Source organism: Pongo pygmaeus, chromosome 20 (genome assembly GCF_028885625.2).
Source record: "Pongo pygmaeus isolate AG05252 chromosome 20, NHGRI_mPonPyg2-v2.0_pri, whole genome shotgun sequence".
NCBI lineage: Eukaryota > Metazoa > Chordata > Mammalia > Primates > Hominidae > Pongo > Pongo pygmaeus.
The window spans coordinates 2,523,451-2,550,012 of record NC_072393.2 but is presented as its reverse complement, the minus strand read 5'-3'; the positions used below and the strand labels follow the sequence as shown (position 1 = coordinate 2,550,012).

General features: G+C 57.6%; 1 protein-coding gene across 2 annotated transcripts in view; it reads left to right on the top strand.

Annotated features, from left to right (window-relative positions):
* The window catches only part of SGTA (small glutamine rich tetratricopeptide repeat co-chaperone alpha), a 29,079-nt gene extending 2,925 nt beyond the window's left edge, over positions 1-26,154 (top strand). The window contains exons 2-12 of one of the 2 annotated variants that reach the window (XM_054465494.2): positions 11,236-11,358; positions 12,640-12,746; positions 13,097-13,181; positions 15,159-15,258; positions 16,686-16,790; positions 17,796-17,934; positions 19,246-19,308; positions 21,487-21,524; positions 22,944-23,033; positions 23,266-23,386; positions 24,938-26,154. In XM_054465494.2, the coding sequence (XP_054321469.1) occupies positions 11,259-11,358; positions 12,640-12,746; positions 13,097-13,181; positions 15,159-15,258; positions 16,686-16,790; positions 17,796-17,934; positions 19,246-19,308; positions 21,487-21,524; positions 22,944-23,033; positions 23,266-23,380 (942 nt within the window). In that variant the 5' untranslated portion in view covers positions 11,236-11,258 and the 3' untranslated portion in view covers positions 23,381-23,386; positions 24,938-26,154. Of the gene's footprint in view, positions 1-11,235; positions 11,359-12,639; positions 12,747-13,096; positions 13,182-15,158; positions 15,259-16,685; positions 16,791-17,795; positions 17,935-19,245; positions 24,236-24,937 lie in introns of those variants that run through there. The other variant, XM_063658304.1, reaches the window with a different exon arrangement.
* Positions 26,155-26,562: the final 408 nt, after the last annotated feature.

The window sequence follows — 26,562 nt, the reverse complement described above, 5'->3', positions numbered from 1 at the left end:
TATATTTTGTTTTAGAGATAGGGTTTCACTGTGTTGCCCAGGGTGGTCTCAAACTCCTAGGTTCAAGTGCTCCTTCACCTTGCCCTCCAGAGTTCTGTGATTACAGGCGTCCCCACTGCGCCTGGCCCGTTTGCCCTCCAGAGTTCTGTGATTACAGGCGTCCCCACTGCACCTGGCCCGTTTTCTCTTTTACTGAGGTGGAAACAGAGAGCCAGAGAGAAATGGCCTCTCCAAGGAACATGACCATGTGGCTGGGAATTTTTCAACAATTGAAGGCTTTCCTGAGTCCATAGGGTTTAGACGCTGCCAGATGCTGGTGTGCAAAGGGAAGATGGGTCTGTCAAGAGATAGAAAGCCTTGTAAGAGATGCTGGGCCAGAGATAGGAGTTTGCAGGAATACTAGATTCTCTCCTGGCGGAGTTGGGCAGGGGAGGTGAGCACTTGAGTTTGAGTGGCATATACAGGGTTTGGTGTAGGCCCCACAGATGACCCCCAGCTGGTGAGAGGGCCTCCTATGCACACTCCTGGGGTTCCAGGGAGCAGTTGAGAGCTTTTATGTGTGCAGTGATCTCCTGGTGGCAGTTTAGAATAAAGTGGGCTTCGATGTGGGGAGTGGGCAGGAGACTGAGCTAGCACTCGGGGATCCTAAGAGGGAGGGAGGAGCAGGGCACCCAGCTTTCCTGCCCTGCTGTTGGTGAGAAGCGCTGTGGATTTGGGACGGAGTTGGGCAGAGTGTTCACAGAAGGTAGTGAGTAAGAGCGGGCGCTTCCTACTGGGGTGTAAGGAGGTAAGACGACCTCAGTTTACGAGGATGTTCTATTTTTTTCCATTGAATGATCCCTTCTGGGCAGGGAAATAAGGAAGAGAGGTGGTTGTGAGTTTTTTGTTTGTTTTTAGAGACAGGGTCTCACTTTGTCACCCAGGCTGGAGTGCAGGGCCCAATCACAGCTCACTGCAGCCTCCAACTCCTGGGCTTAAACGATCCTCTCGCCTCAGCCTCCCAAGTAGCTGGGACTACTAGTGTGTGCCGCCAAATCAGGCTAATTCTTTTTTTTTTTAAGAGTCTCTTTTGTAGGGTCTCACTATACACTATATTGCCCAAGCTGGTCTTAAACACCTGGACTCAAGCGATTCTCCCACCTCGGCCTCCCCAAAGTGCTGGGATTACAGGCGTGAGCCACCGCCCCGACCGAGGTGGCTGTGTTTTGATATTGTTTTTATTTTAATGATAAAATGAAAAGGTGGGATGTGGAGTCATCGGCTCAGAGCCGAAAGGGACACTGAAGCCCCCAACATTGGAGCTGGCGCCACCCCCACGGGCCAGCACCCTCACACTCTCACTTCTGTGTCCTCTGCCTTGAGACCGGGCCTCGGCCGGGGCTCCTGAGCATCCATAAAGCCCTCGCTGTTGGGAGACACAGCAGGCCTTCTTTGAGAATGCTGTCCCACAGCCAAACCCTACAAGTTGTGATTGTTCCAAAGACACCGAGTGCCAAATGGCAGTTGAGGAAAATGCCGTTCTCATGCTTGCTGGACCCCCCTCTGAAGAGCAGAGAACTTTCTTACGGGAAAGCCTGGCTGTTGAAGCAGATTTGGGAACCGTTTGATGATGTCCCCCACCTTGGAGACGGCAGAGAAGCCACAGGTCCTGGCACCACCGGCCTGCGTCACGCGCTGGGCGGGGCCTGTGTTTCCCTTAGGTGAGTGGTCCTCCGCCATGGACCCGCAGTTCTGAAACCCAGAATAGCCTACAAGCAGAAGGTTTTCAGAAAGCTCACAGCAAAGTCATTTGGACAGAAAAAGCTGACCTGTACTGATTTCCAGCCTTTCTTCTTCCCCCTTAGTGGCCGTCAGTGATTTACAGCTGGGGGCAGTTTGGCAGTGTCTGGGGATGTGTGTGGTTGTCTCAACTGGAGGGTGTTTCTGGCGTGCAGTGGGGGGAGCCAGGGGTGCTGCTCAGCCCCCTGCCATGCCCAGGATAGAATCATCCACCCAAGATGCCCACAGTGCCACAGGGGACAGACCTGCGTTAATTATTTGGGAAAAAAATTGAGCTTGCTCCCTGCTCACACTGGACACCAGAATAAACTTCTGATTGGGCAGAGGGTGGAAATCAGGGGGTCCCCAGCTCCTAGGATTCACCTCCTCGCTCCCTTTCCACTTAGTGTGTGGATTTATTTTATCTTTTGTTTTGTTTTGTTAGAGACAGGGCCTCACTTTGCTACCCAGGTTGGCCTCAAACTCCTGGGCTCAAGCAATCCTCCATAGTTTGTGAATTTCAATGTGTGCAGCCTCCTGGGACCTTAGTAGAACAAATGATCATGGGACGCAGAGTCTCTTGGGGATCAGTGGCATCCCCTAGCCCAGGGGGTCTAAGCTGGGGCACTTCTGCTCACCTCTGCCCCTGCCCCAGGGTAACAGGGAGGGGGTGGAGTGGAGACCATGAGGCTAAGAGGTTCTCTGGGATGTGGGGTGGGGGGGTGTTCCAGGAGGGAGAGCAGCATGTGCAAAGGCCCTGAGGTACAGAGGCACCGGCGGCACCGGAAGAGAGGAGTGTGACTCAGTGAATGCGACTCTTTTCCATTTTCGGAACCCTCAATGGGTCCCTAGCCACCTGCCACCCTGTCCAGTTCTCACACCTCAGTTTAAGAGAGAAGGAAACAGGTACACCAAAGATGAGATTTCTTGGTTTATTCTGTGTTAGTTCCCTGCGAAGGAATGCACATCCCCCTCCACACACACACCCCCGCCCCCCACACCCCTCAGTGTGGATCATGCTAGGCCCTGTGTGCCTGGAATGCTAAGCCGAGTTCCAGCTGTCACTGGTATGATCTTGCGTGTGCCACCTGTCTGGGCCTGTCACTCCCTCTGTAAGAGGGGGCTGTGACCCCCGCCTTCTAGGTTTATGCGGGGACTCAGCCAGGTCTGATTTCTTTTCTTTTTTTTTTTTTTTTTTTTGAGATGACTCTTTGCTTTGTCACCCAGGCTGACGTGCAGTGGTGCGATCTCAGCTTAGTGCAGTCCCCACCTCCCAGGTTCAAGCGACCCTTCTGCCTCAGCCTCCCAAGTAGCTGGGATTACAGGCACCCGCCACCACGCCCAGCTAATTTTTGTATTTTTAGTAGAAGCCAGGCTGGTCATGAACTCCAGACCACCTCAGCTTCCCAAAGTGCTGGGATTATAGGCCTGAGCCACCGCTCCTGGCCCAGGTCTTAATTTCTGCTGTTGCCTGTTGCCTCTTCCAAATCTGAAGTCACCAAGTGAGGTGTGTCCACGTGGGGATCCTGACTTGATGCCGCCTGTTACAGAATCATTTCCAATGAAACCTCTGAAGAGATGTCGGCACCATTCTCAGCTAAAGACACCTGGTTGGGTGTGACCCTCGTCTCAAAGACCCCAGACTTTGAAAAGAAACTCTTTTTTTGAGGCAGGGTCTCGCTCTCTTTCCCAGGCTGGAGCGCAGTGGTGTGATCACAGCTCACTGCAGCATGGACCTCCCGGGCTCAAGCGATCCTCCTGCCTCAACTTCTCAAGCAGCTAGGGCTATAGATGTGCGCCACCACACCCAGCTAATTTTTTAATGTTTTGCAGAGATGAGGTCTCCCTATGTTGCCCAGGCTGCTCTTGAATTCCTATGCTCAAGTGATCCCCCCGCTTTGGCCTCCCAAAGTGCTGCTGGGATCACAGGTGTGAGCCACTGCGCCTGGTCTTTTTTTTTTTTTTTTTTTTTTTTTGAGATGGAGTTTCGCTCTTATTGCCCAGGCTGGAGTGCAGTGGCGTGGTCTCGGCTCACGGCAACCTCCACCTCCCGGGTTCAAGCGATTCTCCTGCCTCAGCCTCCGAAGTAGCTGGGATTATAGGTGCGCACCACTACGACTGGCTATTTTTTGTAGACTGGGTTTCACCTGTAGGCCAGGCTGGTCTCGAACTCCTGACCTCAGGTAATCCGCCCGCCTCGGCCCCCCAAAGTATTGGGATTACAGGCATGAGCCACCGTGCCCAACCAGTCTTTCTTTTTTTTTGAGACGGAGTTTTGCTCTGTTACCCAGGCTGGAGTGCAGTGGCTCTGTCTCAGCTCACTGCAGCCTCCACCTAGCAGGTTCAAGCTATTCTCCCACCTCAGCCTCCTGAGTAGCTGGGACTACAGGTGTGCACCACGATTGGCTAATTTTGTTTGCATTTTTAGTAGAGATGGGGTTTCACCATGTTGGTCTCAAACTCCTGACCTCAGGTGATCCACCTGCCTCAGCCTCCAAAAGTTCTGGGATTACAGGCGTGAGCCACCATGCCAGGCCAAAAATTACCATCTTAATCAGTTATAAATGCACAGTTCAGTGGCTTTAAGCACATTCACACAGCTATGTAGCCATTGCCACCATCATCTCCAGAAGTTTCTCACCTCCCCAAGTTGAAACTCTGTCCCCGTGAAACATTCACTCCCCATGCCCTCCCCAGCCCCTGGCACCCCCAATTCTACTTTTGGTCTCTGTGAATCCAATGACTCTAGGGACCGCCTAGGAGGGGAGTCGTATAGGTTTTGTACCTTTGTGTCTGGCTTATTTCACTGAGTGCGACGTCCTCAAGGTCCGCCCTTGTTGTAGCCTGGTCAGGATTTCCTTTTTGTGGCTGCGTAGTATTCCGTCGTGTGGCTAGACCACATCGTGTTGATCCACTCACCTGTCCGTGGACACTTGGGCTGTTTGCTTTTGGCTATTGTAATGCTGCTGTCAAAACATGCGTAAAAATAAAACAAAAAAAAACTCCGTAAACCAAAAATCTTCACCTTTTGGGTGGCATGTGTCTGTTTTCCTTGGGCTTGGGGGTCAGGAGACCTGACTGGTTTGCTCTCTGAACCCTGTTGGCTGGGGCGGATGACGTCAGCTTTTGTGATTTTACTTACTGGTGGTGGTTGACCGCCGTGGGCCCTGATGTGTCGCACATGAGATCTTTGGATTCTGGGACTGGCTGCCGCCAGGCTCTAGACAGTCCTGATCCCAGACCTCAAAGTTCTGGGCTCTCCACTGTGTCCTGAGATGGGGGCGGAAAACTCATTACCATCCCGCAGGAGCTTTCAGGAAGACCGTAACTCCCCGTCCAGTGACGCAAAACAGAGCTCTTGAAGATTTCTCCCCCTTTAAAACATTGAGCTATGATTCCCACACTGCTGTGATTCCCGTACCGTGAAATTCAGTGGCATTTGGTGCCTTCACAGGGTTGTGCAACCATCACCACTCTCTGGTTCCAGAGCTGTCTCATCGCCCCAAAAGGAAGCAAGGAAGCTGGTCCCCCACCAGCTGTCACTCCCCTGCCCCTCCCCAAGCCCCGGCACCCACGCGTCTCCTTCCTGTCTCTGGATGGGCCTGTCCTGGACATTTCATAGAAGTGGAGTTGGAGTCACACCCTGTGTGTGCTTTGGGTCTGGCTTCTTTTGCTCTCTGTTTTGTTATGTTTTTTAACAATTGCCGATGGATGTTGCTTTCCCTGAAAGGGAAACAAAGCTGTGGGCACACCCAGTGTGTCTGGGACTATGCTTGTTTAGTGGTGTGGAGGTCCACATCGCCGGTGTCATCCGAGTCTGACGTCAGCCACTGTTTAAAGCCTGGCGGGCCAATGCCTTGCTTGTCTCTGGCGCGTGGTGGGTTATGCGGTCAGGCGGCCCACGCCTCGTCTTCTAGGGTGTGGTGGCTGTTCACCTCATGTAGAGGCATTTTAGGGGAACCAAGACACTGAACACCTCTGATCTTGAGTGTGGGGGCAGGTCAGGCACCTGCCGGGCGTGGATCCTGCCGGGCCTGTGGCTCCAGTGGCCTCGAGTGAACACCTCCATCCCCAGTCCTGCCGCATAGGTCGCTGCGCCGAGGTCAGGAGATGGTGTTGTGTAAAGTGCCTGGTGCACCCACAGGCTCTTCAGGTCCTCCTCTTCTAGTCCAGCATTTCTCCCAGTGGGAGCTGTGGACGTTGGGGCCGGATCATCCTCTGGGACGGAGCCGTCCTGGGCACTCCAGGGCACTGAGCAGCGTCCCTGGCCTCCCCCCACTCCATGTGAGACAACACCAAGTGTCTCAGCACATCCATCGAGAACCGCTGATCTGGGAGAGAGACAGAATCTGGAGAGAGATGCACGCACACACACACATGCGCGCACACACAGCTTCAGCAAAATCCAGTGGGTCAGTAGAATCCACAGCTTTCCTCAGCATTTGCCTCCTGGAGGAGGCCGGGTATGGTGGCTCACACCTGTGATCCCAGCGCTTTGGGAGGCCATGGCGGGAGGATGGCTTGAGGCCAGGCGTTTGAGATTAGCCTGGGCAACGTGGTGAGATCTCGTCTTTTTTTTTTTCTTTTTTTTTTTCTGAGACGGAGTTTCGCTCTTGTTGCCCAGGCTGGAGTGCAATGGCGCAATCTCGGCTCACAGCAACCTCCGCCTCCCGGGTTCAAGCCATTCTCCTGCCTCAGCCTCCGGAGTAGATGGGACTACAGGCATGCACCACCACACCCAGCTAATTTTGTGTTTTTAGTAGAGACGGGGTTTCTCCATGTTGGTCAGGCTGGTCTCGAACTCCTGACCTCAGGTGATCCGGCTGCCTTGGCCTCCCAAAGTGCTGGGATTACAGGCGTGAGCCACCGCGCCTGGCTGAGATCTCATCTCTTAAAGAAAAATCAAATTCTCTGGAGGCGCCCCTCCCCTCTTTGCCAATGTTCATGAGCGGGTATTTTACACAGTTGACGTTCTAGGTCTGCGAAGTGCTCAGATAGGTCGTCTGCGTGGTTTCAATGCTTTTGGTGCCCTGCCTCTGATCCTGTCTACACGGGGATGGTTGTAGCTGAAGCCCTCTGTGTACGTGCGCACGCGTCTTAACCTACGTGTCTTGGGCCATTAGACATCTGTGCACTTAAAGTTAAAATGGACATTTGCATAGACGTGATGGGAAGTGTCGTTTTCTTATAAAAGAAGCTGCCCCTTGGGCAGCTGGCTCCTGGGACCGCAGCACAGTGAGCAACGCGCAGCCGCTCCCTCCCTCCGTGTCCCTCGGCCACCGCCCTTCACTGCTCCCTTCCGTGTGACAACAGCCCGTTTGTCCTCCTGTCTATGTGATCCTGGGCACGTGACCACGCCCCCCTGCCCAACCCAGCTCGGTTCACCTGGAGACAGGGCCGACCCGCTTGTTGGAGTCGTCACGAGGACGGAGGTGCGTCCTGAGATGCCTGCTCTCCAGGCGTTAGTGTCACTTTGCTGGGGCCGCCGTGACAGAGTGCCACAGACCAGGCAGCTGAAGCAGAGTTCGTCGTCCCTCAGTCCTGGAGGCCGGAAGTCCATGATCAAGGTTCCGTCGGGGCTCGTTCCTTCTGAGGACGTGAGGGTGATCTGGTGTCCCTGCCGTGTGGCCACGTCACCCATCTCTGCCCTCGGTGTCCCTGCTGTGTGGCCGTGTCACCCCATCTCTGCCCTCGGTGTCCCTGCCCTGTGGCCACATCACCCCATCTCTGCCCTCGGTGTCCCTGCCGTGTGGCCGCATCACCCCATCTCTGCCCTCGGTGTCCCTGCCGTGTGGCCGCGTCACCCATCTCTGCCCTCGGTGTCCCTGCCGTGTGGCCGCGTCACCCCATCTCTGCCCTTGGTGTCCCTGCCGTGTGGCCGCGTCACCCCATCTCTGCCCTTGGTGTCCCTGCCCTGTGGCCGCGTCACCCATTTCTGCCTTCACGTCCACACAGTGTTCTCCCTGTGCATGCGTCTGCATCCAAACGTCCCCTTTTTATAAGGACGTTGGTTATTGCTCTAGGGACCCGCCGTACTCTGGTATGACGTCATCTTACCAAATTCTGTCTGCTAAGATCTTATTTCCAGGTGAGGTCGCATTCCAAGGTCCTGGCAGTCAGGACTTCAGTGTATGGATTTGGGGGACACGGTTCAGCACACGACAGTATTCAGCCCCTGGAGCCGCCTGTCAGCGTGGCTGTGTGCAGAGGGTCCCTGGGGCCCAGCTGGGGAGCAGGACCTGGCGGCAGAGACCCCGGCTGTGCTGTTCTTGCACTGTGCTGGCTCAGAAGGAGGAGCTGCGGCCTCCTGGGTGCTGGATCAGAGTTTCCTTGTAGGTGTTTGTGGCTTTAGTCACTTTTTGGAGAGCAGATCTGGACACAGAGCAGAGAAGAACAAGAAATTATCCAGAGGCAGCTGTCACTGTGGGAGATTCCTTCAGGCCTCGCCCTTCCTCATCCATCCTGAGGCTGGCGGCCTCTTGGCCAGGCCCTGTCTGACCCAGCCTGAATCCGAGTGTCTGATCTCAAACCTGTGCTTCTCCTCACGGTGGTTCCCCAGCTCCTGAGGCCTCAGGCCTGCCCCTTGCCTCATGCATCTTGGCACACAGAGCGCGGCTAAAAATAAGGTCCACTACGCACAGGCTGGGCCAGGCCCCAGGAGGAAGGCTGGTGACACACAGCCCCGCCACCCTGTGTGTCGGGCAGCGAGGGACAGAGATGGGGAAGACCCAGACACTCGGAGACACCAGAGGCCCTGGACAGGGAGTGGATTCCAGGGAAGGTGGCCGCCCAGCCCAGCCCAGAAGGAGCAGGTGGAGAAGGGAGGCCCAGCCAAGGGAACCTCATCACAAGAACAGAGGATGGGGGTCCCATCCCATGGCCAGGGCCTCCCCAAGGGCTGCCCCTCCATGCTCCAGCACCACAGCAACCACTCTCCATGCCTGCTTCCGGACTCAGAGCAGGTTCTCCAAATGCTCCCAGTGAAACTGCATAGCCGGGCAGCGTTTCTGGAATAGCCTCAGCATGTGTTGATCTGGACATGGCGGGTGCACCGGCACCCGTCCACGTGCCTGCCTGTGTGGGGGTGTTCACTCAGTGTTGTGCATGCCTGGTCTCGTACCCCTCCCCACACGTGCCCCTGATGGGGAGGTGCTGTCGCCATCCATGGCGGACAGAAGAGGAAACTGAGGCTCAGCAGAGTTAAGTCGCTTCCCCTAGGTCACACTGCCAAAAACAGCCAACTGAGGTCTATGCCACAAGACTCACCATGAGGAATCATGATTTTTTTTTTTTTTTAAGATGGAGTCTCACTCTGTTGCCAGGCTGGAGTGCAGTGGCGTGATCTCGGCTCACTGCAACCTCCAACTCCCTGGTTCAAGTGATTCTCCTGCCTCAGCCTCCCGAGTAGCTGGGATTACAGGCACGTGCCACCACGCCCAGCTAATTTTTGTACTTTTAGTAGAGATGGGGTTTCACCGTGTTGGCCAGGATGGTCTCTGTCTCCTGACCCCATGATTCGCCTGCCTCGGCCTCCCAAAGTGCTGGGATTACAGGCGTGAGCCACCGCACCTGGCAGAATCATGATATTAACAACAGACACTGCAGGGCACCAAGCGCTGGGCTGACAGCTTCCGGGTTATTTTTTCCCCCGACCCCTGACAGCAGCCACAATGGGGCTCCCCATTTTACAGACATGGAGGCGGAGGCTCAGGCTGAACATCCCGTCCGAGCTCACAGGCTTTGCAGGCCGCGATCCGGGAACCGCCTGGCCTCTCCCTCACAACCCAGCTGGCTTAAAACAACCAAGATTGATTTCCCTCACAGTTCTGGAGGCCAGAAGTTTGAGATGAAGGTGCGGGCTGGGCCACGTTCCCTCTGAAGGCCCCAAGGGAGGCTCCGTCCTGCCTCTTCCAGCTGCCAGGGGCCAGCGAGCCTCACCTTTCTTCATGTGGCCACATCGCCTCAGCCTCTGCCTCTATCTTCACGTGGCTGTCTCCGTGCGGCCATGGTCAATCCCTGCATTAGGGCCACCACAGCGACCTCATCTCCACTTGTTTCCATCTGCAAAGACACAAACAAGGTCCCGTGCTCAGGTCCCAGGTGGACGTGACTAGGGAAACACCATTCAGCCCAGAACTCAGCTGCCCCAGCGGCGGGGGCGGTGGCAGCTGCTTCTCCACGCAGCTTGTTACATCCGAATGTTTAGAGTCACCATGGCCAGCCTTCGGGGGAAATGGAGGCACAGTGAGGCTGAGCCTGCCCGAGCTGGCGCCGCAAGGCAGCCAGCCAGCCTGCCCCGGGGGAAGCTCACGTCGGGGCTTCCTGCTCAGCGCCGTGAAGGTCACTGTGGCCGAGGCCCCTCCAAGTTGGCCCAGGCACCCAGGAAACCTGCATGAAAGGTCTTGTACTAAAAAAAGACCTGTCTGTAGACTACAGCTCCGGATTCCAGAACAGCCTCTCCTGATGTCACCATCCGGCACCCTTTAGAGCTTTGGCAGGAAACTGCAGGGACCACAGACATGAGCAGAAGCAGCTGTCAAGTCCTGGGAGTGAGGAACAAGACAGGGTGTCCGAGGGGGATCCAGGCGGGTGTCCGAGGGGGAAACCAGGCGGGTGTCCGAGGGGGGATCCAGGCGGGTGTCCGAGGGGGGAACCAGGCGGGTGTCCGAGGGGGAAACCAGGCGGGTGTCCGAGGAGGGAACCAGGCGGGTGTCCGAGGGGGGACCAGGCGGGTGTCCGAGGGGGGAACCAGGCGGGTGTCCGAGGGGGGACCAGGCGGGTGTCCGAGGGGGAATGAGATGGGTCTCCTGGGGGAACTAGACAGGGGTCTGAGGTGGAATGAGGTGGGTAGGCCTCCGAGGGGGAACAAGACGGGTCCCCAAGAAGTCCCTTGGGGGAGTCCTCTGCAAGTCCTGTGAAACGGTGATACCAGGGCAGGCACACCTGGCCCCGTTGGGTCCCTAAGAAATGCTTGCTGACATGCCACAAAAGAGGTAAATTGAGAAAAGGGGCAGTGGCTCTGGCTGAGGACAAGGTCTCTCCCTCTCAGCACCGTGGACATTGGGGCTGGATCGTTCTCTGGAGTGGAGCTGTCCTGGGCACTGCAGGGTGCTGGGCAGCATCCCTGGCCCCCACCCACCTCATGCCAGAAGCAGGGGCGGAGGGGACCTCCGTGGCACCTCAGTATCACCCTCGGAGCACTCAGGAGGCTCTGGGAGCGCGCGGGTTCTCTAGGGCAGCCCCTGCTTGCCTGCTGGTCTCACACTTTCCGGCTGTGTGCATAGCCGCATTGGTGAGCTCCGGGCCTCAGGTCATCATCTGTGAAATGGGCCTATTAAGGCCTTTCTACCTTGGCTGCCCTGGAGCTGAGATCAGCCAGCACCCTTAAAGTAAGGCCCAGCGAGTTAGGGGCAGGCCTGGGGCACCTGGAGTGGGGAGTGTGAGGGGGCCTGAAGGGGGTTTTTCCTGCACCTCCAGGTATCACCTCTTCTGGGCTCAAGATGGACAACAAGAAGCGCCTGGCCTACGCCATCATCCAGTTCCTGCATGACCAGCTCCGGCACGGGGGCCTCTCATCCGACGCTCAGGAGAGCTTGGAAGGTAGGTGGGTGCCCGCCACCTCCCCCTCTCCCCGGGCAGCGGCCAGCATAGTCGCCTAGTGTAGACACCTGGTGTGTAGACGCCTGGTCGCCCGCCTGGCTTCTTGGGGGAGGAAGCTAAGCCCAGAGAGGGCCGGGGTCTGCCCAGGGCCACATAGCCCCCGGCTGTGGGAGCCAGGGCCGCGCTGAGCCCTCCCGCCTGCCACTGCGTGGCGTCACCACTGCTTGATGCCTCCAGGCTGAGCTGCCTTCCAGTGGCTTTTTTCCATCTCCCCATCTTCCACCAAGGTGTGTTCCGGAATGTTCTCACCACCCAGTGTGTGCGTGTCACCATCGGTCACAGGGAAAAAGCTCTCCTAGTGCTGGCCCCGCCCTAGAGTCTCAGACTCGTTGGCGTCCTGCATGGCCTGTCCGGGCCCCAGGCGCCTTGGTCTCCTGTCTGGTCTTGCTTGCGCTTCTGCGACACCTGGATCTGGGGCTCAGAGGGAAAGGAGGGCTCGGGGAGGCACCCTTGCGTGGCTGCAGGTTCTGCTGTAGGTCCTCCTTCCCCACCTGTGCCTCGCTCACCTGTGTCCCGGGCCTGCCATGCCTCTGTAGCATGGACACCCAGTGACAGCTGTAGGGATGTGCCCAGGGTCCTCAACAGTGCTGGGTGGGAAGTGGCTGACCCCCACTTCTGACCTGGGTTAGGACCCTGGGTCCACACGAAGAGGTGGCCAGGGCTAGTGTTGTCTGGCTCGGTGGGAGGGCCCCCCGGGTGCTGAGTCTGTCAGGTGGGCCTGTGGAGAGAGGGGCCCTGTGGCTGTTTCCTGTCCTGCTCTCAATGGTCCTGCCCTGGTACAAACCCAGTCATACAGGCCTTCTACTGGGGGCTGGCTTCAAGCTCCTGACTCAGGCCAGGCGCCCTTGGAGGTGCAACAGCATCCGGGGCACCTCACCCCCGACGTGGCCCTCCAGGTGGGGCCAAGCCCCCACCACGCCGCAGCCGGGCAGCCCCAGCATTGGGACCCCTCAGAGGCCTGAGGTCACCGCCTGGGCTCCACTCTGCCCATGGCCTCTGCTGCTCTCAGGGGCACGGGACGTCTCTGTCTGGCTTTTCTTTTCGGGAAGGAAGAGGGTCCGCTGTCCCAGCCCAGAGCACAGGCGGCAGCCCCTGCGTTCCAGGGTCCTTGGGAATGAACACACCTGGGGAAGTGTGAGCACCAACCCCACCCTCTAGACCCAAAAACGTAACCTCGGGGCTGCGTGCAATGAGTAGGACCGCCTCTGTCCCCACTTCCAGTCGCCATCCAGTGCCTGGAGACTGCGTTTGGGGTGACGGTAGAAGACAGTGACCTCGCGCTCCCTCAGACTCTACCGGAGATATTTGAAGCGGCTGCCACGGGCAAGGTGAGCCTCGATGCTTCCCCAGCCACCACCCCCAAAATAAGAACAGCAGCAGCAGGCAGCGCTGGGGACCCCGGGAGCCCCGCTCGCATCGTCCCCCAGGCACTCTGCCCGCATCCTCTCCTGGGCTGGGGATGTGGCTGCAGGAGCACTTGGCCCTCCTTCCCCATCCTGAGACACATAGCGCTGTGGTCACTCACCCAGGGCCACATGATGGAGGCCAGGAGTCCCCTGCAGAGCCCCCGGGTCCTTCGGAGCTTGGTGGCCCTCTCTGGTGTCCCGAGGGAAGCTGAGGCCGGAGGGTGCTGGGTTGGGAGGAGAGGACAGCGGGCCACCTTTGCCTCCGGCTCCAGGAGATGCCGCAGGACCTGAGGAGCCCCGCACGAACCCCGCCTTCCGAGGAGGACTCGGCAGAGGCAGAGCGCCTCAAAACCGAAGGTAAGGGAGGATCTCCATCACCACAGACGCCTCGCCCCACCTGGACTCGGGGCCATGGGACCCTCGCAGAGGCCAGCTGGTCCCTGGGGCCCAGGGAGCTGAGGGAAGTGCCCTGATGGCCAGCACGCTGGCTTGTGGGGACGGGGACGGAAGGGGGACTGGCGAGGGCACAGGTGCAGAGAAGCTTGACCTTCAGGCACGGCATGGCTGGTGGGGATGTCAGGGGAGCGGCCCCTGCAGAAGACTGGCTAGTGGCCCCCAAAAGTTACACAGCTTCCGTGAGACCCGGCGGTTCCACCCCTAGATACTAGATACGTGCCCAAGAGAGACACATGTCCACCAAAACCCAGACACAGGTTCACAGCAGCTGTATTCACAAGATTCAAAAAGCAAGAAGAGGCCAGGTGCGGTGGCTCACGCCTGTAATCCCAGCTCTTTGGGAGGCTGAGGTGGGCGTGTTGCCTGAGGTCAGAAGTTCGAGACTAGCCTGGCCAACATGGTGAAACCCCGTCTCTACTAAAAATGCAAAAAAATTAGCCAGGCGCAGTGGCGGGCACCTGTAATCCCAACTACTCAGGAGGCTGAGGCAGGAGAGTTGCTTGAACCGGGGAGGTGGAGGTTGCAGTGAGTCCAGATCGCGCCACTGCACTCCAGCCTGGGCGATAAGAGTGAAACTCCGTCTCAAAAAAAATAAAAAATAAAAAACAAAACAATAAAAAGAAGCAAAACCAGCTTAAATGCCTGTCCACGATAAATGGTCAGCGCAGCGTGGCCCATCTGCGCAGTGGAATGCAGATGGGTGAGGCTCTGACTCAGGCCCCAGCGCAGATGCACCGTGAGGACATCACACGCAGGGAGAGAGGCCAGACACAAAAGGACGCACAGCATGTGATCCCATTTCTTTTTTTTTTTTTTTTTGAGACGGAGTATCGCTCTGTCGCCCAGGCTGGAGTGCAGTGGCGTGATCTCGGCTCGCTGCAACCTCTGACTCCCTGGTTCAAGCGATTCTTCTGCCTCAGCCTCCTGAGTAGCTGGGACTACAGACGCGCACCACCACGCCCGGCTAATTTTTGTATTTCTACTAGAGACACGGTTTCACTGTGTTGACCAGGACGGTCTTGGTCTCCTGATCTCGTGATCCGCCTGCCTCGGCCTCCCAAAGTGCTGGGATTATAAGCATGAGCCACCGCGCCCGGGCTTATATTTTTAAAGCGTAAGCTTTGTGGCATGTAAATTATATCTCAGTAAAACAGTTTAGGGAAACACATTCTGATACCCATCTTCCCCCCACACCCTCCTGAATTGGGATGTCGGGGGCGGGAGTGGGTTTCTGTCTTCAGGGCTCTCAGTTGGTTCTAGGATAGCAGCCGGGGTTTTTACTGTCCTACCAGCTGGGACCCACGCCTCAGATAGAAGCCCCATTGCCTATGAGATGAGAAGGTATCACATGAGTATTCCAAAATACAGGCCTCCGCTTGGGCTCTTTCCAAAAGAAATAGCTAAAGGGACAGTTTCCAACCCCGGGCCGATGAGCTGTATTAACAGTTCTGTTCCCAGGAGTCACCATCCAGGCAGTGACAGCCACCGTCACCAGGCACAGGCCAGGCCAGGCCCTGCCGCCCCCACCTCCATCCCCCTTAGTGGGTATAGATATGATCGTTTGCGAGTAGCGAACCCCCTATAGATGCAGACGCCTCCTGAGCCGGCATCTGTGTTGAGCCCTGGCTGCCCAGAAGAGCCAAGTGTGACGCCCCCTCGGGTCTGTGCGGACACCCGGTGTCTGTGTGGACACCAGGCCGGTGTTTTCCTCTCTCGCTGACGCCCCCTCGGGTCTGTGTGGACACCGGGCCGGTGTTTTCCTCTCTCGCTGACGCCCCCTCGGGTCTGTGTGGACACCGGGCCGGTGTTTTCCTCTCTCGCTGACGCCCCCTCGGGTCTGTGTGGACACCGGGCCGGTGTTTTCCTCTCTCCCTGTAGGAAACGAGCAGATGAAAGTGGAAAACTTTGAAGCTGCGGTGCATTTCTACGGAAAAGCCATTGAGCTCAACCCAGCCAACGCCGTCTATTTCTGCAACAGGTACCAGCTCGGGGCCTGCCCAGGGCAGGGGCGGCCGGTGCGGGGGCGTCCTCCGGGATGCTTAGCAGGGACCTGAGATGGGAGAGGCCTCTGCGCTGTAGATGAGGGTTCCATTCACCGGTGGTCCCAGACCAGGAGCAAGCATCAGGCGGCCAGCAAGGGGGCCGGGGAGAGTCGATGCTGATGTTAAAATCAGGTGGCACGCCCAGCACTCTGGGAGGCCACGGGAGAAAGATCACTTGAGGCTAGGAGTTCGGGACCTGCCTGGGCGACATATCAAGACCCCCGTCTGTACAGAAAATGTAAAAATTAGTCTGGGGGCCAGGCGCGGTGGCTCACGTCTGTAATTCCAGCACTTTGGGAGGCCGAGGCGGGTGGATCACTTGAGGTCGGGAGTTCAAGACCAGCCTGGCTAACATGGTGAAACCCTGTCTTTACTAAAAATACAAAATTAGCCGGGCATGGTGGTGGGCACCACCAGCTACTCAAGAAGCTGAGGTATGAGAACGGCTTGAACCTAGGAGGCAGAGGTTGCAGTGAGCCAAGATTGCGCCACTGCACTCCACCCTGGGTGACAGAGAGACTCTGTCTCCAAAAAAACCCGAAGAAAACACAAAAATTAGCTGGATGTGGTGGTGGGTGCCTGTAGTCCCAGCTACCTGGGAGGCTGAGGCAGGAGAATCACTTGAACCCGGGAGGCGGAGGTTGCAGTGAGCTGAGATCGTGTCACTGCACTCCAGCCTGGGCAGGAGAGCAAAATCTTGTTTCAAAAATAAATAAATACGTAAATACATACATATAAAATCAGGTGTCATGGCATTCCACGTGGATGTCAAGCCAAGAAAATAATCCAGTATGTGGAGGGTTGTATTTTTTGAATGTGTGGTCTTGCATCTGCTTCAGGCTTACAGGACAGTTGCAGAGGCAGTGCAGGGTTCCTGGCCACCCGTCACGGGGTAGTTTAGTCTCCACTCACGCTTCTCTGTACTTTGAAAAAATTGTAAAGAGAAACACTAAACACGAAAATGGTGAAGACGATTCAGACGCTGTAAGCCAAGAGCTTTGAGCTTTGACATTGGTCTGAGTTCTTTTTTTACTGATATGTAAATAATTTGTCAATGAAACTTGGGTATAAGTTCCCTACCCTCATTGCTCTTGTACAGCCATGGATCGGAACATTTTTTGCAAATAAAATTCATAGTCGCAGTTCCAAGTGGCTCTTGGTGCTTTGAGCCCACATCTGTCTAAGAGCATCTCAGTGGCCACACCTCTCAGCTTTCCCCATCAGCCCCATTTTACAGATGGGGAAAACTGAGGCCGTTCCTCCAGGAAGCTGGAGAGGAACGCAGCTCTCAGGCTCCCCTCCAGGGCTGCCCGCTGGGCTCAGAGCCGCCGGTGAGGGACCTGCCCTGCCTTTTCTTCCCCAGAGCTGCGGCCTACAGCAAACTCGGCAACTACGCAGGCGCGGTACAGGACTGTGAGCGGGCCATCTGCATCGACCCGGCCTACAGCAAGGCCTACGGCAGGATGGGGTGAGTGCCTGTCCACGGCCGCGCCTTTCCAGTCTCTCTCGGGACCCCTCCTCTCCTGCTCCTGCTTCCTCTCTTGTGTGGCTTTTTTCCCACCCACAACCAATTCTCCCGCCCCAGTTCGGTTCAACTCTGACACTAGCTGTTTGGAGCCAACATAGCCCTACAGGCCACAGGCTCACCCCCACAGATGCCCCGCATCGGGTGCCACCCAGAGATCCCTGGGCCCCTTGCTTCTCCCTGACTGGCTGTCAACTGGGGTTCCCATGGCCCCTGCTCAGGCTCCATCGTTTGCTGGGGCGGCTCACAGAGCTCAGGGAAGCACCTGGTTTATGATGAAGGACACAGGACAGGTCCGAGGGTGAGGCCAGGAGGGTCCCCGGGGCAGGAGCCTGTGCCCCGTGCAGCCGGTGCCGCCCTCCCAGCATGAGGGTGCATTTGCCTGCTTCTCTGAACGCCCTTGCTCAGAGTTTGTGGGATTGGGTCTCCCCGGAGGCTGGGGAGGGGCCCTGTTCACCTGCCCAGTCTCCCCAGGACCCACCTCCTCCTGGGCTCTCTAGGGGCCCTGAGTCACCTCAGGAGTGAAGACTCAGGTGGGGGTCAGGGGCTGCTTGTGGACGATGGGAGACATGTCTATCGCTCAGAGGTTCCGAGGGTCCTTGGTGCCCTGTGCCAGGAAGCGGGACCAAGACCACATCCACACATCTCCCGTGACCCTGAGCCGGCCTGCTCCCTCCTCTCAGCCCGCTCTGGGCTTTGAGGCCCCGTGTGTGGCCCCATGGGGACGCCAGTTCTTGTGTGGCAGGGATGTTCTCATGTCTATCTCCCTGAGTCCCGCCCCTGGGCCCCTGGAAAGCCAGGTTTGTCTCCAGCGAGCTGACAGCGGGTGGGGGGTGGCGCCATCCGAGGCGGTTTGGGGATTGCCGGGACCACTGGGGACGAGGGCTTGGGCGGGGCCTCCTGGAGCTGGGCAGATGGGAACGGGCCATCCCCAGTGCTCTCCTCCAGCCTGGCACTCTCCAGCCTGAACAAGCATGTGGAGGCCGTGGCTTACTACAAGAAGGCGCTGGAGCTGGACCCCGACAACGAGACGTACAAGTCCAACCTCAAGATAGCGGAGCTGAAGCTGCGGGAGGCCCCCAGCCCCGTGAGTACAGCGGGGGCGAGTGGCTCCAGAACGCCGAGCTGACTGTGTGGGTGGGGGACAGGTCCTCGGGCACACCAGCGGCTCTAGGCTTCACCTGGGTGTCGTGAGGGTCCGGGGTTTGTTTCGGTCGGTGGTGAGATGCGCAGGCGTGGAAGTGAGTGTCGTGAGGAGGAGGTTCATGCCCCCAGACCCCTGGAAGCAGGAGGCCGGCCGCAGGGCTGCCAGCAGAGGCGGAGGGAGGGGCACAGAAAGGACCCTCGATGTGGGTTTTGTGGCGAGGCCGGGTGAGGAGGCTTCGGGTTGGCCAGTTGGAGCCATTTCGTTAGACCCAGGCCTGGGGGCTGCCCCTGGTTGCCTGGTCCTTGGCCTGGGGGTGAGTGGGGCAGGTGGACTGTGGCCCTGGGGTGATGGGGGAGGTGCTGAGGGTGTGGGTTCTGGGTCAGTTGGTTTGTATTTCAAAGGTGCGTTTCTGGGTGAGTCATTTGCTATCTCTGGGAATTGGCTCCTCCAGGAGGGGGCGGCTCTGCCAGGCCGGCAAGGCCCCAAGGTGTCAAAGCGGCAGAATACAGGAAATAAACACGGGATGATAGACCGTGCCGTCCCCGGGCGGTCGCGCTGTGCGGGGAATAAACACGGGATGATAGACCGTGCCGTCCCCGGGCGGTCGCGCTGTGCGGGGAATAAACACGGGATGATAGACCGTGCCGTCCCCGGGCGGTCGCGCTGTGCGGGGAATAAACACGGGATGATAGACCGTGCCGTCCCCGGGCGGTCGCGCTGTGCGGGGAATAAACACGGGATGATAGACCGTGCCGTCCCCGGGCGGTCGCGCTGTGCGGGGAATAAACACGGGATGATAGACCGTGCCGTCCCCGGGCGGTCGCGCTGTGCGGGGAATAAACACGGGATGATAGACCGTGCCGTCCCCGGGCGGTCGCGCTGTGCGGGGAATAAACACGGGATGATAGACCGTGCCGTCCCCGGGCGGTCGCGCTGTGCGGGGAATAAACACGGGATGATAGACCGTGCCGTCCCCGGGCGGTCGCGCTGTGCGGGGAATAAACACGGGATGATAGACCGTGCCGTCCCCGGGCGGTCGCGCTGTGCGGGGAATAAACACGGGATGATAGACCGTGCCGTCCCCAGGCGGTCGCGCTGTGCCTCGTGCTGCCTGCCTCAAAGCACCCTCTGGCCGCAGGGTTGATAGAATGTCTGAGCCCCGTGGGGGGCCATTGTTTCTGAGTTCCAGGGGGCTTATTCACCGTGGCCTCTCGTCCAGGCCTCACTAACCAGGGCTGTTCTCATCCTCAGACGGGAGGCGTGGGCAGCTTCGACATCGCCGGCCTGCTGAACAACCCCGGCTTCATGAGCATGGTAACGGCCCGCCCCTCCTCCCTGTCCATAGTGTCTGCGCCACACCCCAGGCCCGCATCTGCTGTGTCCACTACTGGCCAGGGCTTCCTTGCCTTGGCACTGCTGGCTTCTGGAACCAGATGGTTCTTGTCTGTGGGGCCGTCCTGGGCACCGCAGGGCGCTGGCAGCATCCCTGGCTTCACCCACCCCATGTCAGGAGCACCCCCACCCTCTGCTTTGACGATCAAAAGTGTCCCCGATGTTGATGTCCCAAGCAAGACCCATCAGTAGTGAGCACCGAAAGCTGGCTCTCCTGGCTGAGCCCAGGGAGGTCGCACCCCCACCCCACCCCGGCGTGGGCTCCTCCTCGCAGTGCGGAGACACTGATCACAATGCAGCCGCGTCTGCCTCCTAAGGTTCAGGCAAAGGAAGCAGAGCGCCGGGCGCGCTGGGCGCAGGTGGACCTCCTGATGCTAGGGCACTCGTGCTTCCAAAGGGACGGCCTTTGGCAGGGAGTTCCTTGGCTGGGATCCTCGGAGAGCCACCCCCCACACACACATGTTCATTTCCTGGGAGGTCTGTGTGCCCTGGGACCACTCTGCAGGCTCCCACAGCCTCAGGGTGCAGGGATTCGCCTAAGGCTGTTAGGGGGAGAAAAGCCCTCAGCCTCACTGTCAGTCAGAAAAATGAGCTAGCTGGGCCAGGAGCCCTGCCTGGGTCGTGCCATTCAGCAGAGGCTACACCTCTTACTGTAGCCCTCATCCACTGGCCAGGCTGCCAGGGGAACACGTTCTCCCTCACCATGGGATGGAGGGTGACCAGGCCCCAGCCCTTCAAGGGGCCTCTCAGCCTGGCCATGTCACAGACTCCTTTTCCCTTTAGACATCTGGGGTTGGCAGAATAAGGCCCACCGCTGGGTTTTGTTAAGAAAGTTTTTTGTTTTTTTTTTTTTTTTTTTTTTTGAGATGGAGTCTCGCTCTGTCGCCCAGGTTGGAGTGCAGTAGCGTGATCTCAGCTCACTGCAACCTCCGCCTCCCAGGTTCAAGCGATTCTCCTGTGTCAGCCTCCCGAGTAGCTGGGATTACAGGTGCCCGCCACCATGCCCGGCTAATTTTTTTTTAGTAGAATGGGGTATTTTTTTTAGTAGAAATGGGGTTTCACCATGTTTGCCAGGCTGGTCTCGAACTCCTGACCTTGTGATCCACCCGCCTTGGCTCCCCAAAGTGCTGGGATTACAGGTGTGAGCCGCCGCACCTGACCGATAAAGTTTTATTGGCACACAGCCATGCCCGTTCATACAGCTAGTGTCCGCGGCAGCTTTCATGATGCGGCGGCAGAGCTGAGTAGTTGGCTCAGGCACCCCGTGTCTGGAAAGGCTGAGAGGGTTTACACGCTGGCCCTTTACACAGAGAGTTTGCCACACCTCTGAGCCACCTGCTTTCAACAGGTCCAAAGGAATAATCCCAAGTGGAAAATTAACATGAGAAAGTGCCCAGTACAGTGCTATTTATTTATTTATTTTTACTTCTTTTTTGAGACAGAGTCTCGCTCTGTCACCCAGGCTGGAGTGCAGTGGTGCGATCCCGGCTCACTGCAACCTCCGCCTCCCAGGCTCGGGCGATTCTCCTGCCTCAGCTTCCCGAGTAGCTGGGATTACAGGCACGCACCACCACACCTGGCTAATTTCGTATTTTTAGTAGAGATGGGGTTTCACCATGTTGGTTAGGCTGGACTCGAACTCCTGACCTCAAGCGATCTGCCTGCCTCGGCCTCCTGAACTGCTGGGATTCCAGGCGTTAGCCACCGTGCCCGGCCACAGTGCTATATATTGATAGAGCAAAACAGGAACCAAATATGCTAAACCAAATATGCTAAAGTAGACAGCAGCTAAAATAAAGAACCAAAACGCATCCACACAGCAAAACCGCAGCAGCCAGTGAGAGAGCGCTGTAGTGCTGCGAGATTGCTCCTCAAGCAGGAACCCAAAACAGGATTTAAGTCAGAATGTGGAGGTCACAGCTCGTGGGTGGGGGGGCGAAAATGTAGGGAAAAGGGTACGAAAGACCAAATGCCCGGCTCTTACTGTTCGTTGGCGTGCTGGAGTCCAGAGCCAAGGCTGGTTAAGATGGAAAGTGTCTGATGAAAGAGAATGATGTGCTTGGAGCTTTGTCTTCCTGACAAATTTGTTCTGTTCTTCAGGCTTCAAACCTAATGAACAATCCCCAGATTCAGCAGCTGTAAGTGACAACCGGGCTTCTTCGGGTCTTGTTGTGGTTAAATTTCCTTTTATTGTGGGAAAATTCACTTAACATAAAACTAACCACTTTAAAGTGTATGACTTAATGGCATTAAGTACATTCACACTGTCATGCAACTGTCACCACCATTGAGCACCAACACATCTTCATCATCTTTGAAAGAAGCCCCTTCCCCATCAGCTGTCACTCCCCAACCCCTCTCCTATCCCCTGACAACCATGCGTCCCCTTCCCGTCTCTGTGGATGGGCCTGTCCTGGACATTTCATAGAAATGGGATCACACACTGAGTGATCTTTGGTGTCTGGCGTCTCTCACTGAGCGTGACGTCCTCAAGGTGCATCTGCGCTGGGGCCTGGGTCAGGGCCTTGCTCCTTTTCATGGCTGAGTAATATTCCAGTGTGGAGGGACCACGCTGTGCTGATCCACACATCTATCCATGGACATTTGGGCTGTTTCTACCTTTTGTCTGTTGTGAACGGTGCTGCTTGAGCATGGGTGTGCAAGCATGTGTGTGAATCCTGTTTTCGTTTCTCTTGGATATAAACCTCTGAGTGCACTTGCTGGCTCATATGGTAACTCCCTAGTAAGCTGTTTGCGTACTGGGGAGCTGCTTGCCTGTTTTCATGGTGAAATCTTTTTCTCTTTTTTTTTGAGACGGAGTCTTGCTCTGTCACCCAGGCTGGAGTGCAGTGGCAGAATCTTGGCTCACTGCAACCTCTGCCTCCCAGGATCAAGTGATTCTCCTGTCTCAGCTTCCCAAGTAGCTGGAATTACAGGCACCCACCACCATGCCCGGCTAATTTTTGCATTTTTAGTAGAGATGGGGTTTCACCATGTTGGCCAGGCTGGTTTTGAACTCCTGACCTTAGGTGATCCACCCGCCTCGGCCTCCCAAGGTACAGGGATGACAGGTGTGAGCCACCGCGGCTGGCCCATGGTCAAATCTTAAAGCATGGTTTGCCAGCCACAGCACCGTGGCCATTTGAGCTGGACCAGTTTCTGGAGCGGGGCCGTCCTGGGCACTGCAGGGTGCTGAGCAGCGTCTCTAGCCTCCACCCACTCCACACCAGGAGCACCCCCTGCCCCTGTCTTGGCATAACCCAATCATGGCTGTTGCAAATGTCTGCTGCCATTGCAGGGGTCCTCTGGGGGCAGGATCACCCCCTGGCTGAGAACTACGCTCTTTAGGCTAAAGAAGGAGGGGTGTTCTGGGAAAGCGGGTGAAACTCAAAGGGTGGGTTTGGGCCCGGGAGGCCCACCAGGTGGTGAGAGAGAATCCTCTCCTGCGGGGGAAGGTGAAGGGCTGAGAGGGATTCTGTCCCGGGCCACTGCGAGGGCCTGTGGTGGGGATGGCGGTCGAGCTGTCCTGGCTGCGAGTCTCGCGCTCTCTCCTGCAGCATGTCCGGCATGATTTCGGGTAGCAACAACCCCTTGGGAACTCCCGGCACCAGCCCCTCGCAGAACGACCTGGCCAGCCTCATCCAGGCGTGAGTGGACCTGCTTCCAGGAGGACAGAGGACGTGGGTGGTGGGGGGGGCTCGCAGGCGGAAGGGAAGGAGAGCGGAAATGCTGCGTCCTCTGCTCCAAAGGGCCCGGCGTCCTCCGGCGAGGGGTCAGGCCTGTCTTCAGGGTGGAGGGCCCGAGGGGTCAGCTGGGGATGGACGGAGGCAGCAGGCAGGCGCCTGGCCCCAGCTGAGCCCCGTGTGCCCTTCCCCGCAGGGGTCAGCAGTTTGCCCAGCAGATGCAGCAGCAGAACCCAGAGTTGATAGAGCAGCTCAGGAGCCAGATCCGGAGTCGGACGCCCAGCGCCAGCAACGACGACCAGCAGGAGTGACGCTGCGTGAGTGCATGGGGCCAGGGGGCTGGGGGGTGGCCGGCAGGAGTGATGCCACGTGAGTGCCCAGAGCCGGGGGGCTGGGTGGGTGGCCAGCAGGAGTGACACCACGTGAGTGCCTGGCAGTGAGGGCAGCCAGCAGGAGTGATGCCCGGGGGCTGCGGAGCCTGTCTGGACACCGGACAGTGAGTCCTGGGTGCATCCAGCTCAGAAGATCACCCAGAACCGCCGAGGCAGGCAGGGGCATCTCTGAGCATTGGGCCCCTTTCCAGGTGGCCACCAAGTCCTGCTCCCCACTCCTTTCCCATCTGTGGATCAGGGCTGGGTGGAGATTAGGGGAGAGCCACAGCTCCCTGGAAGGCCTGGTGTCTGGGATCCCCCCTGCCTAAGGCCGCCTGCAGAAGCTCTTTGTTTCTGCAGTGTCGGGGCTGCCACCTCGGGGGTGGGGGCAAGGTCATTGGGTGGTGGAAAGAACAAGCCGGGCACCTGCCTTTGACTGTGCGCCTGAGCGTTCTGCCTGCATTTTGTGAGGGATTTTTTGTCCTTTTCTCACTGTGAGCAGGTGTTGCACTTACAGTTGTTTAAAAATACACTCAGTGTCCCCCATGGGTTCCAGGGGCCCGTGGCTGGCTTGGTTTCCTTCCCCAGGGGCCCCTGAGTTCAGTCCTGTTGTCTCCAGCAGACGCCGGCTCCCTGGGGGCGGGAGGCTCCGGGCCTCCCCGGAGGTGTTTCCATTGTGCTTTGATGTGGCCTCTTCATTTTGTTATCGTCCCCTCCTCATATATACTCTCTTTCATTTTTAAACCATAATTACTGTAGACAAATTTAAAAGACAAAATTGTTAAAAAGCAGCAAGAACAATCTTAATCTTTTTTTTTTTTTTTTTTTTTTGAGACCATCCTGCTCTGTCCCTCCGGCTGGAGGGCAGTGGTGCAGTCACGTCTCCCTGCAGCCTCAACCTCCTGGGCTCAAGTGATCCTCCCACCTCAGCCTCCCAAGTAGCTGGAACTACAGGCACACGCCACTGTGCCTGGCTGATTTTTGTATTTCCTTTAGAGACAGGATCTCATTATGTTGCCCAGGGTGGCCTCAATTCGGGGGCACAAGCGATCCTCCCACCTCGGCCTCCCAAAGTGCTGAGATTACAAGTGTGAGCCTTGCATTCAGCCCAACCTTAATCTTTTCACCCAGAACCATCAACATTAATATTTTGCCCGCCTTTTCTTCCAGTCTTTCCTTTTTTTTTTTTTAAAGCTTTTATTTATTTTTCTTTTTTTTTTAATAGTTGAGGTGGATTTTTTACCAACGTAACCTCATACACAAAGTACCACCACACTGTAGACCGTTCTAGGTCATGGTGATGTTCTCTACGCCACCAGCCACACGTGGCCCCGAGTGTGTGGAATGCTTCTGGGGCAGCTGTGGCTCTGACGTTCGTTGAAATAGCCGCTGTGGCCCCTGGCTGTCCACTCTGGGCCTCTCCTGCTGCCTGGAGTGTGTGGCGCAGCCTTGGTCCCCACCTGCGCTCTGACTGCCTTCACGTCTGTCCCCCTCCAGCCGCTCCCGGTGTGACTGCATCCTTCCCTGGCCGACTGGAAGGAAGCCTCTGGTTGTCTGCCACTTCCTCCTGTTGGACTGCCTGAGAGAGGGGAAGAGAGAGACCTCGGACCTGCATGTCAAGATGGATTTTCCCCTTTTATCTCTGCCCTCCTCCACTCCCTTTTTGTAACTCCCTTACAGCCCCCAGACCCTTCTTGAAACGAGAGCCAGCAAGCTGAACACAGACCAGCAGCGACCTCCCTTCCAGCCCCCAGAAAGCTCAGTCACCCGAGTGTTTTCTAGAATCCTGGGGTGCTCCCGGGCCGCTCTCGGAGAAGCGGCAGGTTTCACGTTCGGTCGTGTGGCGGATCGTGTGGCTTCCAAAGCCTTTTACGGCCCCCGCCCCCTCATCCCGTGGTCTGTCTGCAGGAACTCTCCCATCTGTGAGAAGCCTCTTTCCAAGTCGACCTCCCGGCCACCCCGGCCCCGTGCCTGCTCGGAAGAGCTCACTGCCAGCTGCGGCCTGGGCGCCGCGGGACGTGTGTGTTTGCATGAGGAACTCTAGTGGCAGGCACCTAAGAGACGGCTGCCGTCACCCCACGCCTCCGCAGCTCAGGAGCCGTCCTGGGTGCATAGGACCAGTTTCTGTGACTTTTCTCCGGTTGGGCATGTTGACAGACGTGTTTCCCCTCCTCCCACCCTCATTTTCTGGTCCTCGCGACTGAGAGCCAGGGGCGACATCATGACCTTCTGTCCCGGCCGCCTTAGCCCCGGGCACAGGGAAGGCAGCTGGGCCGTTTCTGTCTGTGTCCCATCCTGCTGTCCTTCTGTCCTGGATGTTTCATGGGCCCGGGGCCCCCCCGGGAAGCTTACCCCTCCTGTGCTAGGTGGAGGCCACAGGGCACTTCAGGTGCCACCTGCCTTGTCCCTAAAACAGCCACCAGGAAAGCAGCTGGAGAGCTGGATAGCAGGGGCCCTGTCTGGGTTCGTGAGGCCTGGGGGTGGCAGGTGAGCCCATGGCGCCGTGGTCCCGCCAGCAGGGTTGTCAGTCGGAGCGTCCTGGGGCTCCCTGGCTCTTGGCCGTCTGTGAGGTAGACGCAGTACCGTGTGTCGTAGGTAACAGTAGGAACGGGGGCCACCGCGGCCCTGCAGCCGCTTATGGCGGTGAGGTGTGTGCCGAGCCCACCCGGGGTGCAGGGCATGACGTGTGGGGAATAAATAGGCGTTGTGACCTCTGTGTGTCTTCGTGTTGACCTTGGTGCCACCGATACCCCCCAACCCCAAACCTCGAGAAAACCCCCAACATGGAGTTTGCAGATCATCTGGGCTGCTTGTGACTGAATCCCCGCAACGCCTGGAGCCGCACTTCCTGGGTCACGGGTCATGGGAGGTTCCGGACAGTCAGCCTCTACCCTCTGCTGTCTCCCTTCCCTCCGCCTCCGCCCCCAGCTGCATCCCGGTGCAGAGGGTCACCCCAGGGTCGGGTGAGATGCCTCGGTCCTCAGCAGAGAGTGATCGTATTGTCTGTTGATTTGCTTTGCTTTTTTTTTTTTTTTTGAGACCGAGTTTTGCCCTAGATGCCCAGGCTGGAGTGCAGTGGTGCAATCTCGGCTCATCGCAACCTCCACTTCCCGGGTTCAAGT